Below are 16,310 nucleotides of genomic sequence, written 5' to 3' on the forward strand. Positions count from 1 at the left end.
TTAGTCCATCCAGGCTCTGCATACCTCCATCTCATACCTGATCCACCTCACCTACCTGTCTGGCTCCCCTTTCCTGTCCCTTCCTTTAGCCCTGCTCTTCTGCCTGGCCCCTCTGTCTGATTCCCTATTTTCTAGTTTCCACTGACAGTTCAACCACCCTCAACAGACTGGGTGTTAACAGATGTCATCCTGGGGAGAGGCTTCCCTCCTGCTGGTGCAGTCAGTTGTCAGGACTGAGGGTTCCTCACAGCCTGACCTGGTTATTCATGGGGGAGCTGGGATGAGGGGCAGGTAAAGCCTGTCAGCCTTGGGCAGCCCTGGTTAGGTGCAGGTCCCTCTTTTATATGACCAGATCTAGGTTATCTTACTACCGTTTTTCCTAGGTGCTCTGGTGGGGAAGGGTTGTGTCAGAGTTGTACCAAAGGTAATGAAAAACTACACCAGGCCTCAAAGACACGGTACCAAAAAAAGCATGTACAATCTCTGTTCCACAGTTGTTTTGTATTGATTACATGTTGAAATGATATTTTGGATATACTAGGTTAAATAAAACAATCAGAATTTACTTCCCATTTCTCCTGACTTTGTGAGTATGGCTGCTGGGAATGGGAAATCCTCTAGCAGCATCTCCTTTCAGATGGCTGCTGGCCTTGGCCTCTCGGGGCCTGCTCCAGGCTGCAGGATCAGCTATGGTTCTGTTCTGGGCTCTTGCCCTTCTATGCTTGCCTGGGCCAGTCTTCTGCCCTGAAGGAAGCTCTTTGTAAGAGAGCACTGCTCTGTATCACACATCCTTCCAGGAGTGACAGTTGGGGAGGCTGTTCAGGGCAGGTGAGGGCTCAGGTTTCACTGGCAGTTGGGCTGTGAAGTCACAAGGTTCTGGTAAGGAAAGGATGGTTCCAGAATAGCCCTACTGCCAACTGTGCCTACTTCCCAGGGATCCTCTGCGGAGGAGACAAGATGTAAAGGCAAGAACTCATTTTACCCACTCCCCAGGCCCCACAGCCTTCCAGCCCAACTTCCTCACCACTTTCCAGCATGATCCCCAGCTGCCCTGGCTCAGTGTCTAGCTTTGGCTACTGGAGTACTGGACCCAGGCTAAAGCCAGAGATGAGGGCTGCTGGTGAAGCCATGTCAGGTAAGCTGGAGGCTCACAGGGCCTGACGTCACAGGGGACCACTCTGCTGATCGAGTCCCATAAGTACTCGCTGGAGCTGGCTAGATGCAAGCACTGCTTGTTTCTGCTGCCTTCTGCTATATGTCCTCAGCGGCCCTAGACCGCTCTGATTCAAGACCCTACTGGAGCCATGGTTTGTGACTCAGGGTAGTTAACAAGTGTCACTGCCATGATTTGGGTCCTTATTGTAAACCTCAGTTGGAGCCACTGCCCTAAGGACTGAGCACTCAAGGCATTCTTCTTGCAGAGCTGGCTGACAGTCCCTTGTCAGGGATGTCACCCCGTTCACAAACCAGCACTGTAACCCTGGAGGACCTAGAACTGCTCCTGGTAGAAGGTCTGGCCAGCTCTGAGCCCTTGAGTCTAGAAGAGAATTTGGAGAGGAATGAGTTCAGCCCCTTCGAGTCCAGTTCCCTTCCCCCTGTGCAGGATACCTCCAAGCGCTTGGAGGAGTGGTAAGCCTGAAGGGTGTAGGGCAGAAGGGCTCTGGGGGTCACATTCCCTCCAGAGCGAGCCCCGCCTGAATGGCTCACTCTGGCCCTGACCAGGGTGGCCAAGTTGCAGGCTGAGGTGGTGTCCCTGCGGAGACACAAGGTGCACTGTGAGCAGGCTTCTCTGAGCCTGCTGAGGGAGCTGCTGCAGGTTCGTGAGCGCACGCAGCTGCAGTCCTCGGAGCTCCGGCAGCTATGGCAAGAGATGCAGCGTGTGGCCCAGGTCCCTGAGAAGGAGGTGCAGGTGGTGAGCCCCCCACCCACAGACCGGGCTTCCTTCTCTGCGGGTTGGGACCACTGCCTTCTGGACCCTGTGCCTGCCTTCCATGCCCCCACTTGAGTTTGTGCTGGAAAGACACAGGGTGGATGGCAGATGCAGCCTACCCAGCTTCACACCCTCCTTCTTACAGTTCCCTGGGGCCCAGAACCAGAACCAGATGCAGATCGTGGACAAGAGGTACCTCCACATACAGCATGGGTACAGGCTTCAGAGGAAGGAAAGGGAGTGGGGCCATGCTGGAGCCCAGACACTGGCTTCAGGTTTCTGTGTGCAATACCCATGCATGGTCCAACTCCAAAAGGCTGAGTCTGACTCTGGGAGGTGGCAGGGCACTGGCTATAGGCTGTAGGGCCACACACACAGCCCCAGAGACCACGTCACCTGCCCTAACTAGCATAGTGCTTTCTGTGTGCCAGGCTGGTGGAAGTCCGAGAAGCCTTGGCTCAGATCAGGAGGAGGCAGGCACTGCAGGATGCAGAGCGGAAGACCTCTGTGCAGGAGGCCAATCTCAGGTGGGTTGGCTCTGCACCCACCTGCATGTGCCTAGGGGTCACGGTCCACCGGCCCTGTGGTACAGCTCTGCTGAGCTACTGGCTGCTGGGGGTGCCTCAGACCTGCTGCAGTCCCTCTCACTGAGGACTCAGAGGTCTGTCTCTGCTCCTCCTCAGTGAGTTGTTTACCCTGGCCTGAGGAGGACTGTGTCCCACTGCCCGGACAGCCTTCCTATGGCTACCTAGCTTGGGCCTCTAGGCAAGTGAGCTGGTATCACCCCACCTGCCTGCCCTTAGGCTAGCCAAGCTGACTGGGTGGTTGAGGCAGGAAGAGCAGGCCCGGGAGGCAGCCTGCAACACTCTGCAGAAGAGCCAGGAGGACACCAGCCAGAAGGTGGACCATGAGGTGGCCAAGATGCAGGTACAACTCGGCAGACAAGGCTAGCCCAGGCAGGGGCCGTCAACAGAGTGTGGGAGGAGACTCCAGTGTCTCCAGCCTGTGCCTTTGCCATCCGTGCAGCTCCCTGCAGCTGGATTTCCCTATGGGTGGGACCAAGGATGACCCTGGTCTTGCCCTGTCCAGTGTGGTGGCCTCTCACCATAGTGGCACTGCCTGTTGACATTACCTACAAGTTTAGGTAATTTATAACTCAATTTCTTGGCCATACTACCCACATTTCAGTGCTCAGCAGCAACATGGCTGGTGACTGTGGTTTTTCAGGTGGTTCTTCATCACAGAAGGCCGTGGCCAGGTGTCTCAGTTGCTGCTGCCTCTTCCTCTCCCTCTGGGTTCAGGAGACAGAGTGTCAGAGCACTAGAGCTCCTCCCGTGGCCATTTTCAGCCTCAATGTTTCCATCTGCAGGAAGTGAGAATTACAAATTCCCAGGGCCTGGTTTCCTCCACAACAGTGACCCTTAGAAGGAGTGACCCTTTTAGTGACCCTTAGGAGGAGGCCCCAGGGAACTGTTGAGTCCGGTCGGGGAGAGAACTGCCGCATATCCCCATGACCCCAGCCTCTCAGCTCTGTAAACAGCCTGACATTCTGCTGCACATCCAGGCTCCTCACAGGGCAGGGCGTAGGGAAGTGGATGGCCAGCTCTTCTCTCACTGCCCAGTGAGAAGTGAATGAATTGGCTCTCTGAGGAGGGCAGAGGCATTGGACTGAAGATTCCCAACATCCTGGGTATGGGGGAATCTGTCCCGTGTGGGGGCTTCGGCTGCTCTTGAGCAGAATGAGGGCTGTCCATGGCCATCAGCTGTAGGCTGTAGTAGGTCTCCCTGCCCTGGCAAGGGCCTGAGCACTGGTGCTGATGGCAGAAGAGCCCTGTGCCATGGACAAGGTGTCTGGTGCTTAGGCCCTGTTAAACAGATGGCCAGATACTGGCTGTCCCCTCTAACCCCTCTCTTAGGATCTTCAGACTTACGGGACAGCAGGAGAGCACCCCTAAGAGGAAGCAGGACTCCCCACAATAGGGCATATGCACAGGGGTGTTCTCACATGAGTGAAGGTATTCACACATTCACACCCTCTTCCCTGCCTGAGTCTCCAACCTAACTTGGATGTGGTGGCCACTCTCTAGCCCCCTGGCTACATCTGGGGGTCTTGACGGTACCAAGCATGTCTGGGCCCATGTGAGCTTAGCCTTCAGGCCCTTCATGACCCAGGATTCTGGTCCTGTGGGGACAGTGGCTCCAGTCCGCCCTGCCTACCTTCCTGCCCAGTGAGGCAAGCCCAGCTCAGCTGGGCTAAAGGACCACAGAGGAGACATGATTCAACCTGAAGGACTCCATGAAGAGGGGCACGCAAGGTGTCTAGAGGGCAGGCTGGCAGTGACTGTGTGGTCACCAGGCACAACTGACCAAGCTTGGGGAGGAGATGAGCCTCCGCTTCCTGAAGAGGGAGGCCAAGCTGTGCAGCTTCCTGCAGAAGAGCTTCCTGGCTCTAGAGCAGGTGGGGCTCATAACATGCTTAACCTTGCTGTTTATGGCACTGGTACAGCCGGGCAGGGTACAGACTCCCAACCAATAGCCGTGTCTCTACAGAGAATGAAGGCCTTGGAAGGCACACGGCTGGAGGCAGAGAGAAGCCTGCGGGAGGAGCTGGAGGGCCATTGGCAGAAGCTGCAGAAGCTGACTGAGGAACGTGTCCAGGCCCTGTGGGGACAGCATGAGGTGGGCCCTTGGTTCTGGGTGCTGGGTGGAGCCAGGGTGGGCACTGAGACTCAGGGCTGGCTCCCTGCAGCAAGAGAAAGAGGGCTGCCTGCGGGAACAGTGCCGGGGTCTGGATGCAGCTGTGGTTCGGCTCACCAAGTTCGTGCGGCAGAACCAGATGTCACTGAGCCATATCCTGCTGACGGAGCAGAAGGCCCGGTGTGTATCCTCAGGCCATAGGAGGCTGTGGGGCTGGGTGGGACACCCAGTCTGTCATTTAGGAACTGACCATAGAGGCCCAGCTCAGCAATGAATGGTCCTCCATTCCCCGAGCCCCAGTGGCCCCAATTAGAGTACTAGGTACCTCTGGATACCTCAAGGCAGAGTAGTGGCCCCTCTGTCAGAGGGCTCCTATCCCTCCACCCCTCTTAGTGGAACCAATAACAATACCATGTCTCTGATTTGTGGAGTTCCTAGAAGGTTCTAGAGCTAAGAGCTGGGCTCTCCTTCCTGTGCCCAGCACTGAGGGATTGTCCAGCCTCCACTGAGGAAGTCTCTGTGGCACCAACCCCAGGGTCTCCAAGGTGGGTTTGGAAGAAAGTCAGGCTGGGGAGTTGGCCTCCTACGTGCAGGAGAACCTGGAGGCTGTACAGCTGGCAAGCAAGCTGGCCCGGCAGGAGACACAAGGTGCAATGGAGCTGGTAAGAGTACTAGGTGGGTTGGGTGTGTGTGATAGGGACCCCCATCCTTAGAGTACAAACCCCCAGCCAGGGCCCCCCTGACTCACTTCCTATGCCCCTGAAGCTCCAAGAAAAGAGCCAGGTCCTGGAAAGATCAGTGTCCAAACTGGCTCAGCAGTTGAAAGACCTGGGTGAGCACTGCCTGGCCCTGAGCTGGAGGCTACACCTGCAGGAGCAGACACTAGGCTTGAGGCTGTCCGAGGTGAGTGCCGACATAGCCTGAAACGAAAGGTACTCTGGAAGGAGAGCCTGAGCTGCCCTGGGTCACTGGGTAGCTGTCCCCAGGCCAGCTAACCCCACCCCTGGGCTGTGGCCACAGTGACTTTCCACAGGCCCAGGTGACCCCAGCCAGTCCTGAACTTTCAACTCAGTTATTGTCCTGAAGCCTAGGTTACCCCCGTGCAGGACCTCCTGTTCAATGAAGGGTGGCCCCTGCCACAGCCTCTATCTAGCTCTAGCTCCAGCTCCAGCTCCAGAGGCCTCTGAGAGCCTACAGCCACTGCCCATGGCCTTCAGAGAGCCCTGGGACCCATGCAGCAGGCAGTGAGGCAGCCTCTGCCCAGGTATTGTTTTTTGGCACAGTTTATTGAGATGTAATTCACACCCCAGGCAGCTCACCCCCACAAGGGTGAGGCTTAGCGGTTTCAGTGTGGTCTGGCACAGTGTAGAACTTTGTCATCAGACCTACCAGCAGTCTTCCACCTGCTCCCCAGCTCCTGTTAACCCCTAACCCACTTTCTGTCTCTGTGGTTTCCCTGTTCTGGACACATCACATCAATGAAGTCATGTAGTGTGTGGCCTTTGATTTCTGGCCTCTCACAGAGTATGATGTCCTCATAGTCCCTGCTGCGGCATAGGCCAGTGTCTAGTTCCCTTGGTGGCTGTATAACATCCACTCATGTAGGACAGGTCACATTTTGTTACCTACTTGTATGTTGATAGACACACAAGCTGGTTCTCTTTTTTGGCTGTTGTGACTAGTGCTGCCACGATCATCAGCATCACCCTTTGGTCTGGAGGCTGGATCCCTGGCCAGCCCTGCAGCCCTTCAGGGCATAAGTGTGATCAGAACAGCTTCCAGGAGGGCCCCAGACCCTAGCTTCTGTGCTTCTCCTGCAGGGTGGCTATCCCTCTCTGTCCCTGTCCCTATCAGTTCTTGGTGGGCAGCATCTGGCATTCTTGGGGATGAGGCTATGCTCAGCCTGGTGGGCTTATCTGGGATGATCTAGGACTGCCTTGCCCCTCTCTGGTGTATCTGTCCACCAAGATGCCTGGCCAGGCCATCCTGGGCTGTGTGTGTCTGTGCATCAGTATGCTCAAAATCAGAAGTGGACATGGGGTACTGCCCTCGGGAAGTGCACCACCCCGCCTTCCATGGCCTCCCTGTGGCTGGTGCTACTTAGCCCCATCCATCCATCTGTTCACCCTCCTCCTCTGGGCTCCCACCTCATTGGATGTCTGAATCCCAGGCAAAGACTGAGTGGGAAGGTGTAGAGAGGAAGTCACTCGAGGACCTGGTCCAGTGGCAAAAGGAGGTTGAAGCCCACCTGCAGGAGGTTCGAGAGAAAGTAGACTGCCTTCCCCAACAGGTGAGTGAAAGCTGGAGGCAGGGTTTTTGTCTGGGTGGGCACAACTAGTCTCAAAGACAGAGACCTTCTCTTCCCTTTCCCCTCGCCCCTCCCTGTGCTGCCCTTGCTGGACCTGAACTGGCCTGTACTTCTGCCATCTGGCTGTGCTCTGTATTTCAGATAGAAGGTGTCTCAGATAAGTGTATCCTTCACAAGAGTGATGCAGACCTGAAGATCTTGGCAGAGGGCAAGGCCAGGTAAGGGTATCAGCTGGCCTCCAGCACTCCTGAGAGAAAGTCAGGCGCTCCACTGAATATCCCTGGGCTATGCTGGTCCCCACAGTGCTCCCCAAGTCCCTAGGTGCTGTGGCAGCTTCATCTCCTCGCTAGGCCACCAGCCCCACTCTGGGTTCATCTCCCTGTGGTGCAGCCTGCAGGGTCCCTCAAATTCCCCTTCTGCTAATCACTGAGGACCCCACTGTGGCCCAAGCCTCCTCCCTGCTGGCCTTGCCCTGTACCATAGCTAGTTCTCCATGCCTACAGAGAGTTCGAGGTCAGGGCTATGCGGCAGGAGCTGGCCACTGTGCTGTCATCTGTGCAGCTGTTCAAGGAGGACAACCCCAGCCGGAAGATTGCAGAAATCCAGGGCAAGCTGGCCACGGTACCCTTGGGCCCAGGGAAACCGCTGTGCCCAGCACTGAGCTCTTGAGTTGCTCAGTGATTCTGGGTTGGGGACTCAAGGCAGCTGGAAACTAGCAGGAGCCTCAGTCTGTGTCATAAAAAGGGCTATATTTAGTTTCAGAAGCAAATGATAAAGTTAGAAAACAGCATCCAGGCCAACAAGACCATCCAGAACCTGAAGTTTAATACAGAGACCAAGCTGGTAAGATGAAGCCCACAGCCCTGATCCTATCCTTCCCCAGCCTCACTGCATCCTCCAGCTCTACAGTCTCCCAGGGGGTCCAGAGGAGCCCACAAACTGTGTCTGGCTGGTGCTGAGCCTTTCCTTGAAGATAAGGAGGAGATAAGCCTCTGTTTGCCATCTTCTCTTCCCCCATCCTTCCCTCTCATCAACTTCCACATTCCAACAGCTGTCTCACCCCCACTTGGCGCCCCTGTGTCCATCCTGCAGCGTTCCGAGGAGATAGCGGCCCTGCGGGAGAGCATGCTGCATCTGTGGAGCGAGGAGGGCCCATGGCCGCTAACACTGGGCAGCAGGCGGGTGTTCATGTCCCTGGTGAGGCAGCGGTTTTTCATCAAGGATGTGGCCCCTGGCGAGCAGATTCCCATGAACTGTTGGGGCATCTATCAGGCCGTGAGGTGAGCAGCTGGAGCTTGATAGCCTCTTCCCAGACTCTGGGTCCAGGAGAAGAGCTGGGAGGTTCCCTGAGGACAGTGGCCAGCCACAGGGAGGTTGGTGGAAGGGAGTCTTGGCCCTGAGTGGTGTCTCTGGCAGGTGGCTTCAGTGGAAGGCCATCATCTTGAATCGAATGGCTCAGCAGAGGCTGGAAGCGGTGTCAGAGTCTTCCTACAGGGCTCCTGTGCCCCAGCTCGCATCTGTGTGCTTTCCCCAGAAATAAACGTGCTAACTCTTATACCTGTGGGAGCCAAGTCCCTGCTGCCTGCTGGTGGTATCCTCTCCAGGGGCCTGTGGGGCTGACCAGGATGGAGCAGTGGGAAGGAGCAAGGTCAAAAGGCTTAATCCCTCACCCTCTAGGCTCCTTCCTGTCCTGCCTAGCCTAGTGCCTGGTCCCATTACTTTCTGTGGTGGTCTGGGAACCCCATTGCACCAGGAAGAAGGTGCCCCATTTGGCTCTTTACAGAGGACCCAGGCCTGCCTCTGGATGCACCTAAATCACTGGCAAGGATATGGGGAGGAAGGACACCTAGAAGCTGCATGCCTGAGCCCGGGGCTCCTTAGGTTGGTCCCCAGCTTCACGGCTATCACCTGATTCTGCAGTGGCAGAAGCAGCTTCTTGGCATTAACCTGGGGGGTAAACAGTCATGTCTGCTCACAGGTTCAGGCAGTGCCCCCTCTGCCTGCCTCTCCTTGAAGAAAACATGGTTTATCCCATAGTCTGTGGCCCTGCCACCTGCCCAGGGATCATGGGCTCAGACCTCATGGTGTGTGGGGCAATGGTAAGGGCTAGCCTGGTGTTGGGCCCTTTCCTGGTAGCCCCTTGCCACTGACCTGAATCTTGGGGTAGGCCTCTTTGAAAAGAGGCATAAGCATGTAGGTCCATGGCCTTAGGGAGCTTCTGCCTGTGTCCCCTCTTCCTGTGGGCACAACTCTGAGGACCTGTGCTATGGGAGGCTCTGGGCCAAAGGGCTGAGGCCTGGATCTGAATGGCCCCACTGTTCCTGACTCCCTCCCTGGTGTTGTAGATCCAGACCTCAGCAAAAGCCCAGACCCTGCCCCTGGGCCTAGAGAGGCCTCACGTGAGCTGGTGAGCCAGCTGTGAAGCTGCCTGGAGGGAGAGGGTCTTGGGGAGCAGGAAGGAGAGTTTGGGCAACCCTTGATGCTTCTCCCAGTGCTCTCCTGACCCTTGCCTGCTTGCTAGGCCTCAGCCAGCTGTGCTCCCTCCAGGGCCTGGCTGCCTCCACCCTGCAGCTCTGGGCCGGTCTCAGCTGACCAACTGGCTAGCAGATCGCTGAAGTCTGGCGTACCTGGGTGGAGCAGGCCCAAGGCACTAGGTGCTGGCTCCTTCCAGAAGGATGGGGGCAGTTTCCTCTGGGTCATGGGTGTGATGTGGCCATATTTCCGCTCTAGTCTCAGCCTGCGACCAGCAGATGTGCTAGGCCCTGGAAACTGCCGCAACCCAAAGTCAAAGAGCTCGGCCAGGGGTCCCAGTGGTGGTACCCCATCTGCAGGACCACATGCTGGCCCCTCGAGCCCCCAAGTTGAGCAGACCCTGGAGTCAGTGGCCTCCTTGTTCTCCAAGGGTCCACCCTGGGCCAGGCACATCAGGTCAGCATAGTATAGCTCCCGGGCAGAGCAGCTGGCTGGGTGGCTGTCAGCATAGATATCACAGGAGTCTGGGTCCTGCTCCTTGTCCTTGGGGCCAAAGTACCGCTGGATGTCACCACTGATGAGCTGTGAAAAGCGGAGCAGTTGCTGTGGGGTCTCAGGACTTTCAGGGCCCTCAGGGGCCACTTCTGGGCTCTGGGGAGCCAGGCAGTAGCCCCTCAGCCCTTCAGCCTCCAGCTCCTGTTCCACCTCCTCCTCTTCTTCTTCTTCTTCCTCCTCAGAAGTTTCTGGGGGCTCTGGTTCAGAGGACAGGAAGGGCTGATGGGACTGCAGTGGCAGCTGGAAGTCACAGAGTGGCTGGATCACACCAGCAGCCATCTCCTTGCTGTCCCTGAACTCCTGGGGACTCTGGGGTAGCAAACACCAGCTGAGGAGGGAGGTAGAGGAGCAGGTTAACAGTCAGGGCTGGCAGTACCTTGATGGACTCAAGGTTTTCTTGGCTCTCCTGGGGATGCTGCTGAGCTCCTCAGGAGGAGAGGTAGGCAGATGCTGATGGTGGGCATGTGGCCAATAGTGTGTAGGGGGAGAACCTGCAAGGCACAGGTGTGGGTTTCAGGAGAATGTCTAGTCTTTTGCAGGAGCAGCCAGATTCTGTCTTGTAGGGTCAGAATGGATTGCACCATTGGAATCATTAAAATTGTGTTCACTATGTCCAGACGTAGTAGAGGGAAGAGAGAAACTAGTGGCCCAGCTCTGCCCAGGCTGCGCTGCTCAGAGAAGTGGGGAGGGGGCTGGGCTCCTCCTAGCCTGGGTTGCTGTGATGTCAAAGTAACAGCTTGGCAACCACCTTGACCTTGCACAGACCCCTTGTGGCTGCTGTTGGGAGCATCGGAGGCTACGAGGCCCTCCTGACTCAGCCCGTCTCATCCAGACCTAGGCACAACCCTAGGTTTTAATATAACTCAGTAGAAGAAAGGTGCAAAGACACCTTCATGGCAGAAGGAATGGGCCTAAAGAAAGTGGGTGGGGGGCTGGGAGGTGACTGGGAGCAGATGGGTCTCCTACTGTCTAGCTGACACAGTTTCTGGATCCTGGAGCCTCACCCCAAGGACAGATGCTACCAGTCCCCTCCATAACACAGAAGCAGGTGAATGCCCCCAGTAGGAGGGAGTAAAGGGGGGGCCTGGGAATGAGTGGCCGAAACCCTGGGACAAGTGCTCCTCAGGGTCAGGTGATGAGGTGAGGAGCCACTTAAGAGCCTCCCTACCTGGCTGAACACTCTGATCAGACCTCCCTTGCTGAGCTGGGTGCCCTGCTCTAGGAGGTATCCAGTGGGGGACACAGGAAGAGGGAGTCCTGGAAACACTCTGGGCCAGGACCTCCTAGCCCCCAGTGTGTGGTACCCCAGCAGCCTCCCAGCCCACCGCACGCCCTGCTCCTACCTGGCCAGAGTGTACCTCTTCGTTTGGCAGGCCTACTTCCACCTGGGCTCAAGCATTTATAGCTGGGCTTCACAACCACCCCAGGCTGGCAAATATTTGGCGACGGCATTGTCATCACAGACTGGGCAAACAGACCCCGTTTGCTTTAGCACCCAGCAACCAGGGCCCCGCGGGGGGAGCGCTGCAGACCAGCCTCACCTGCACACAGCCTGCTGGGGGACCGTGGAGTGTTTGCCTTGGGCCCAGCTGGCCCACACCCTGAACCCGAGGATCTTATCTCTGCTGCTGTTTGGGGCCCGGTCCAAGCCTTGTCAAATAGGTGGAAAATTAAATTTCATGCTATTTTGAGTTCTGGAGTAGGCCTCTCTAGAGGACATCCTGCCTCTCTGTGTGCTACATACACAGGCTTCTGCCAGCAAACACACCCTGTAGAAAAAGGGAAAGAAGCCATGAGACCACTAACAGGGGCCTGAGGATGAACGGATGCCAGTGTCCCCTGGAGCCCCTGACCAGCCCCTTCCAGCCACAGGAGGCCCTTCTGGGGAGCTTGGCCAGTGTCAGCCAGCCCATACAGGACTGTGATGGAAACCCTGCCTGGCAGGGCTGCAGGGGAGTTTTCAGTTCACCTGATTGAAGTTCCTGCTGCTCTGGGCTTCCAGGGTCTGGGTGGAGGTGGCACCTCCCTTCCCTACACCCAAGCCTTCCTCTGGCTGCTGCCACCCACAGTGAAGCTAGGAGACTCCAGCTCTTGCCAACTCCCTCAAATACTTTGGGGCCTCTCAGGCTTTTTACCGTGTAATGGTTAGTGTCTTAGGGCCACTGTAATCACTGACCAGAAACAAGGTAGTCTAGGACATAGTTTTGGGGGCTGGAACCCAAATCAAGGTGTCACCAAGGATGGTTCCTTCCAGAGACTCCAGGGGAACCTGCCTCAGCCTCTCTGCTCCTGGGGTTCCTGGCAAGCCTTGGTGCTTCTGACTGTGGCCACTTTGCTCCAGATTCTGCCCTCATCTTTACATAGGCTGTTCACGTGTGTCCATGTGTGTCTCCTCTCTTCTAAGGATGCTCATCATTGGCTTTAGGGCCCACACTAACTCACCGTGACATCAACTTAACTGATAATGTCTGCAAAGACCCTATTTCCAAAAAGGGTCACTTTCAGAGATTTCCAAGTAGACATGGATTTCCAGCCCAGCTATCTTCCACATGGGTTATGGTTCCTACCCCATCATCATCACATGTGGCTCCAGAGGGCACTTTGCTCCGTGCAGCAACCCCACTGCCACTGGCCAGGAGGATTCGGACTCAGACACTACCTGCTGTGACTCCCATTGCTGGTGGGGTTCATTCTAAGGATAGGACAGCAGCTCCCTCCCTGGTTGACTTGTGCCCAAGAGCCCCATGACATTTGCTCTTCTGAGTCTTCAGCTCCTGGATCTTTACCTGTCCAGGGGGTTAGAAGGGCTGTGGACACCACACCACCCTTTCCTGGGTCTCTGTCCCTTGTCTCCAGTCCCACACCCTTCAGGTGGGAAACAACCACCTCCTACCCTGTGACATTCCAATGCTGTGGTGTCTAGCCCTTGCTGATGGCTGCAGTCATTTCCTGGCACTTGGAAGGCAGGAAATTTTAAGGACCTGGTAGCCGTTTTGTGCTTGGGAGCTATAGTCAGCACCCTGGTCCCAAGGATGAGAACCTGGACTTTGCAGGTGGTCAGTGTTCTTCCAAGGGGCCAGAGTTCTTCCAAAGGAGGGCAGGAGGTGAGAGTCAGAGAAAGACTGGAAGATGCTGCTGAAGGTACAAGGAGCTTCCAAGAGCTGGAAAACATAGGGAGGAAACAGACATCTCCATTCCAGTCTCGAGTGTGATCTACTGACACCTCAGTTTCAGGCCAATCAAACCTGCTTGGGACACCCTGACTTCTAGAGCACTGAATGTCATTTAAGCCACTCGCTTGTGACTGTTAGTTTCAGCAGAGGAAAACCACAGCAGGAGACTCAGTCAGAAGGGAGACTGAGTGGCTGGCTGTGAAATTAAGACCTTTTCTTCCGCCACGGGAAGCACACAGCCCACATTCAAGGTGAGACCTTGAACATCTGAGCCTCTGCTTGTCCCTCTATCACTAAAGAGTTGGAGAGGCAGTTGCTACTGCTCCCAGGAGGCAAAGGCAGGAGACAGTCATTTCCCTGAGGCTACCAACTTCCTACCTGAGGGCCTGGTCTTTAAACCCCTATCCCCTATCCTTTGACTCAGACATCTGGACAGTGGGGCTGGGGCCTGACAGGATGTAGGGATCTGCATGACCAAGGACAGAGGTGCCCATTAGTGCCAGCTGAGGAGGCCATATACTGACCACCAGACTCTTGTCCTTTTTTTTTTTTTTTTTTTGGTTTTTCTCCGGTACCAGGAACCGAACTCACGACCTTGCACTTGCCAGGCAGGCGCTTTTGCCGCTGAGCTAAATCCCCAGCCCCTCAGACTCTTGTCCTTGTCCTGGAGGAATCCTGGTGATTTTCTCTGCCTAACAAGAGACCAAGGAGAAAATCACAGTCAGGGATGGAAAATTCTAGTATGGAAAGAAAACACACCAGGTAGGGAAGACAAGGTTGGGCAGAGCCTGTGGTATTGGCACTGTGGACTGGGAATAGGGGAAGCCTGAGGCAGGAGCCTGGGGAAGGTACTCCGGCACCAGCCCAAGTCATGAGGGGGTCCTGTGGGGGTGCACTGAGGGGCGATGATAGGGAACAGGGCTATGAGCACCTTAAGAAACAGACTCAAGCACCTGCTGAGTAGACCAATGAACCATCCCTTTCTTTCCCCTACAGAGTTTTGCACCCCATTCAAGATAGACTAGGGGCCAGGGATATAGATCAGTGGCTCAGTACCTGCCTGGAAAGCGTGAGGTCCTGAGTTCAATTTCTGGTACCCACAAAAAAAAATACTTTAAAAAAAAAAAAGCTACAAATGCAGAGTTTCTGAAAAAAAAAAAAAAAAAAAAAAAGGAAAGTATAAAAAAAAGCACCTAGGTGTCAGGCAGATGAGCTCTGGTTTTTATTTCTGGTGAGATTGGGCAAGAGGACAGCAGTCTGAGGGGTGTCTGTCACTTTCCAGAAGCATTGCCTGCTTGTGTCTATTTGGTGTTGGGTGGCTGTGTCCTCTCCAACCCCCATCCATCTGGGCCCTTTAGGAGGCTGGGGCCCAAGCATATGTCCTACTGTCTGTGGGCAGTGCTTGGCCAAGCGCAGCTGTCTGTCCTCTGCCCTCACCAGCTCACATCCCATCTTCAGGCCTCAGGCCCTGGGATAAGGCTCTGTCCTTCCAGAGGTGCAACCCTGCCTGTCCCCAGGCACCCCATATTGATCTTCCGAGGAAAATCAATAGCTCCAATATGTCACCTCTCAAGTGGTGCTACAATAAATTATCCTACCATTAAGCACAGAGGGTTGTAGCCTCCAACTCCCATTAGTGGGACATTAGGCCTCCCGTGAAATTTCTTTGTGTGCTTTGAGATAATGAAGGCTGAGGTGTCAGTGTGTCTCCCAGGGTTAGGCAGAAAGGTTACATGGCTGGTTCAGCACAGAGCTTCTCAGCAGGGCACCTGAAAACAGACATAGGAGCAGGGCACTTCAGTAGGAGGGTGTCAGGAAGGACTGCAGAACTTGGCGTGGTCTTAGGCTAAAGGGCCCAAGGAAGCAGGATCTTGCCTAGACTGGATGCTGTCAGGATCCAGGAGACACCATGATGGGGTGGTAGTATCACTCTGCTGGGGCTGCCAAGACCAAACACCACAAGCTGAGGAAGCTGAGGCTCGACGGATCAAATCATGTTCTGACATGTCTATTTCTGTCCTTGATCCAGGACATTAATGGAGACAGAGAGGGCCACACCAAACTGTGCCAGGGTAAAGCTCCAGCCCCTGCCCTACCTGCTTACTCTAGACCCACATGGCTTTCCTGGGCAGCTTGTGCTCTGCTGCCCTAAAACATCCCAACCAGGCAATTGTCCCAGCCTCAGTAAGCAGCCCCTACTGCAGCTCCATCTTAATCACAGGGCCTCAATCCGCTCTAAGAAAGCCCTCTGGGATATACACCACCCTCACTTGAGCCCCCTCCTCCCGGGCACAATAGGGACCCAGTTCCCTGCAGGGGAGGTTGGTGTGGCAATGATGCGTCCTAAGGTGGAACAGGTGGGGTGGGGCCCTGGGAGAAGGACCTAGGCAAACAGGTGCCTTTGTTGACACAGCAGCTGTGAATGTCCTCCAGGCCTGGGCTCCCAGACTCCGAGGTATCCTGAGCTCCAAACACCTCTAGCTCATGCTGCTTCTGCCTAGTGCCCTGAAAGTGCCTGGGATGAGAACCATGATGAGTCTGGGGTTTTCCTCACCAGGAAGTGGGCACAGGAGACAGTAGGCTTAAGGTCACAGTTGGGTTATAATGTTTTGTTTTGTTTTTTGGTACTAGGAATTGAATCCACTAAGTACTAGGGGTCAAATGCACTAAACTGTATCCCCAGTCAAATGCACTAAACTGTATCCCTTTTTCATTTTTATGTTTTTTTCGACACTGTCTCACTAAATTGTAGGTTGGGCTTAAACTTTCCATCCTCCTGCCTCAGCCTCCAAGAATGCTGAAATTACAATTGTGTACCCCATATTCAGCTTGTGGTCATATTTTGTGTCCCTAGAGCACATTATGTCTCAGAGAAAGGAACCTTTCCGGATCACCTGACCACACATGCAGTGCTAGATGGCTATAGGTAACAGTCACTTAAAGATGTCAGGCTCACTGACCAGGGCCCAGGAAGGACACCCTAAGCAACATCAGAGCAGAACTGGGTAACTGGGTACCTACTTGAGGGGAAAGAAACCATTCTTCCCAAACACTGAGGAGGGAGAGTCAAGTCAGTGTTTTTTGGCCTCCAATAAATCTTGCAATTACAATGGGTTGAAATCCTTTTTGAGACTGTGGGTATAAGAAATTATATGTATTACTAGGCATTGTGGTA

At 55.1% G+C, this 16,310-nt stretch overlaps 2 protein-coding genes across 8 annotated transcripts; one reads left to right on the forward strand and one right to left on the reverse strand.

Moving 5' to 3' along the window:
• The first annotated feature begins 672 nt into the window (after positions 1-672).
• Ccdc154 (coiled-coil domain containing 154) lies at positions 673-8,490 on the forward strand. 6 transcript variants are annotated; one of them, XM_005391543.2, is made up of 18 exons: positions 673-879; positions 994-1,135; positions 1,422-1,629; positions 1,723-1,912; positions 2,076-2,122; positions 2,362-2,457; positions 2,734-2,857; positions 4,287-4,388; positions 4,481-4,609; positions 4,680-4,807; positions 5,163-5,289; positions 5,360-5,530; positions 6,798-6,917; positions 7,077-7,153; positions 7,439-7,556; positions 7,692-7,778; positions 8,028-8,215; positions 8,352-8,490. In XM_005391543.2, the coding sequence occupies exons 2-18, from the start codon at positions 1,036-1,038 to the stop codon at positions 8,473-8,475; spliced, it is 2,136 nt and encodes a 711-aa protein (XP_005391600.1). In that variant the 5' UTR covers positions 673-879; positions 994-1,035; the 3' UTR covers positions 8,476-8,490. The 6 variants fall into 6 exon arrangements, with proteins under 6 accessions (XP_005391600.1, XP_005391599.1, XP_005391603.1 ...); XM_005391542.2 differs by having other exon boundaries at positions 673-1,135; XM_005391546.2 differs by having other exon boundaries at positions 673-1,135; positions 5,393-5,530.
• A 102-nt stretch (positions 8,491-8,592) lies between these two features.
• On the reverse strand, positions 8,593-11,558 carry LOC102006618. 2 transcript variants are annotated; one of them, XM_005391573.2, is made up of 2 exons: positions 11,306-11,558; positions 8,593-10,290 (listed from the first exon to the last, which is right to left on the reverse strand). In XM_005391573.2, the coding sequence occupies exon 2, from the start codon at positions 10,239-10,241 to the stop codon at positions 9,453-9,455; it is 789 nt and encodes a 262-aa protein (XP_005391630.1). In that variant the 5' UTR covers positions 10,242-10,290; positions 11,306-11,558; the 3' UTR covers positions 8,593-9,452. The 2 variants fall into 2 exon arrangements, with proteins under 2 accessions (XP_005391630.1, XP_013373136.1); XM_013517682.1 differs by having other exon boundaries at positions 8,593-10,453.
• Positions 11,559-16,310: the final 4,752 nt, after the last annotated feature.

The sequence above is a fragment of the Chinchilla lanigera genome, unplaced genomic scaffold (assembly GCF_000276665.1).
Source record: "Chinchilla lanigera isolate Chin_1 unplaced genomic scaffold, ChiLan1.0 scaffold00041, whole genome shotgun sequence".
NCBI classification, from domain to species: Eukaryota; Metazoa; Chordata; class Mammalia; order Rodentia; family Chinchillidae; genus Chinchilla; species Chinchilla lanigera.

Bases quoted from the DNA above. Each gene is read 5' to 3' on its own strand.
- LOC102006618 (XM_005391573.2), bottom strand. From the start codon at position 10,241: ATGGCTGCTGGTGTGATCCAGCCACTCTGTGACTTCCAGCTGCCACTG.
- Ccdc154 (XM_005391542.2), top strand. From the start codon at position 1,036: ATGATCCCCAGCTGCCCTGGCTCAGTGTCTAGCTTTGGCTACTGGAGT. The intron at 2,123-2,361 runs GTACCTCCACAT...TCTGTGTGCCAG, and splicing joins ATGCAGATCGTGGACAAGAG to GCTGGTGGAAGTCCGAGAAG. The intron at 5,290-5,359 runs GTAAGAGTACTA...ACCCCCAGCCAG, and splicing joins CACAAGGTGCAATGGAGCTG to GGCCCCCCTGACTCACTTCC.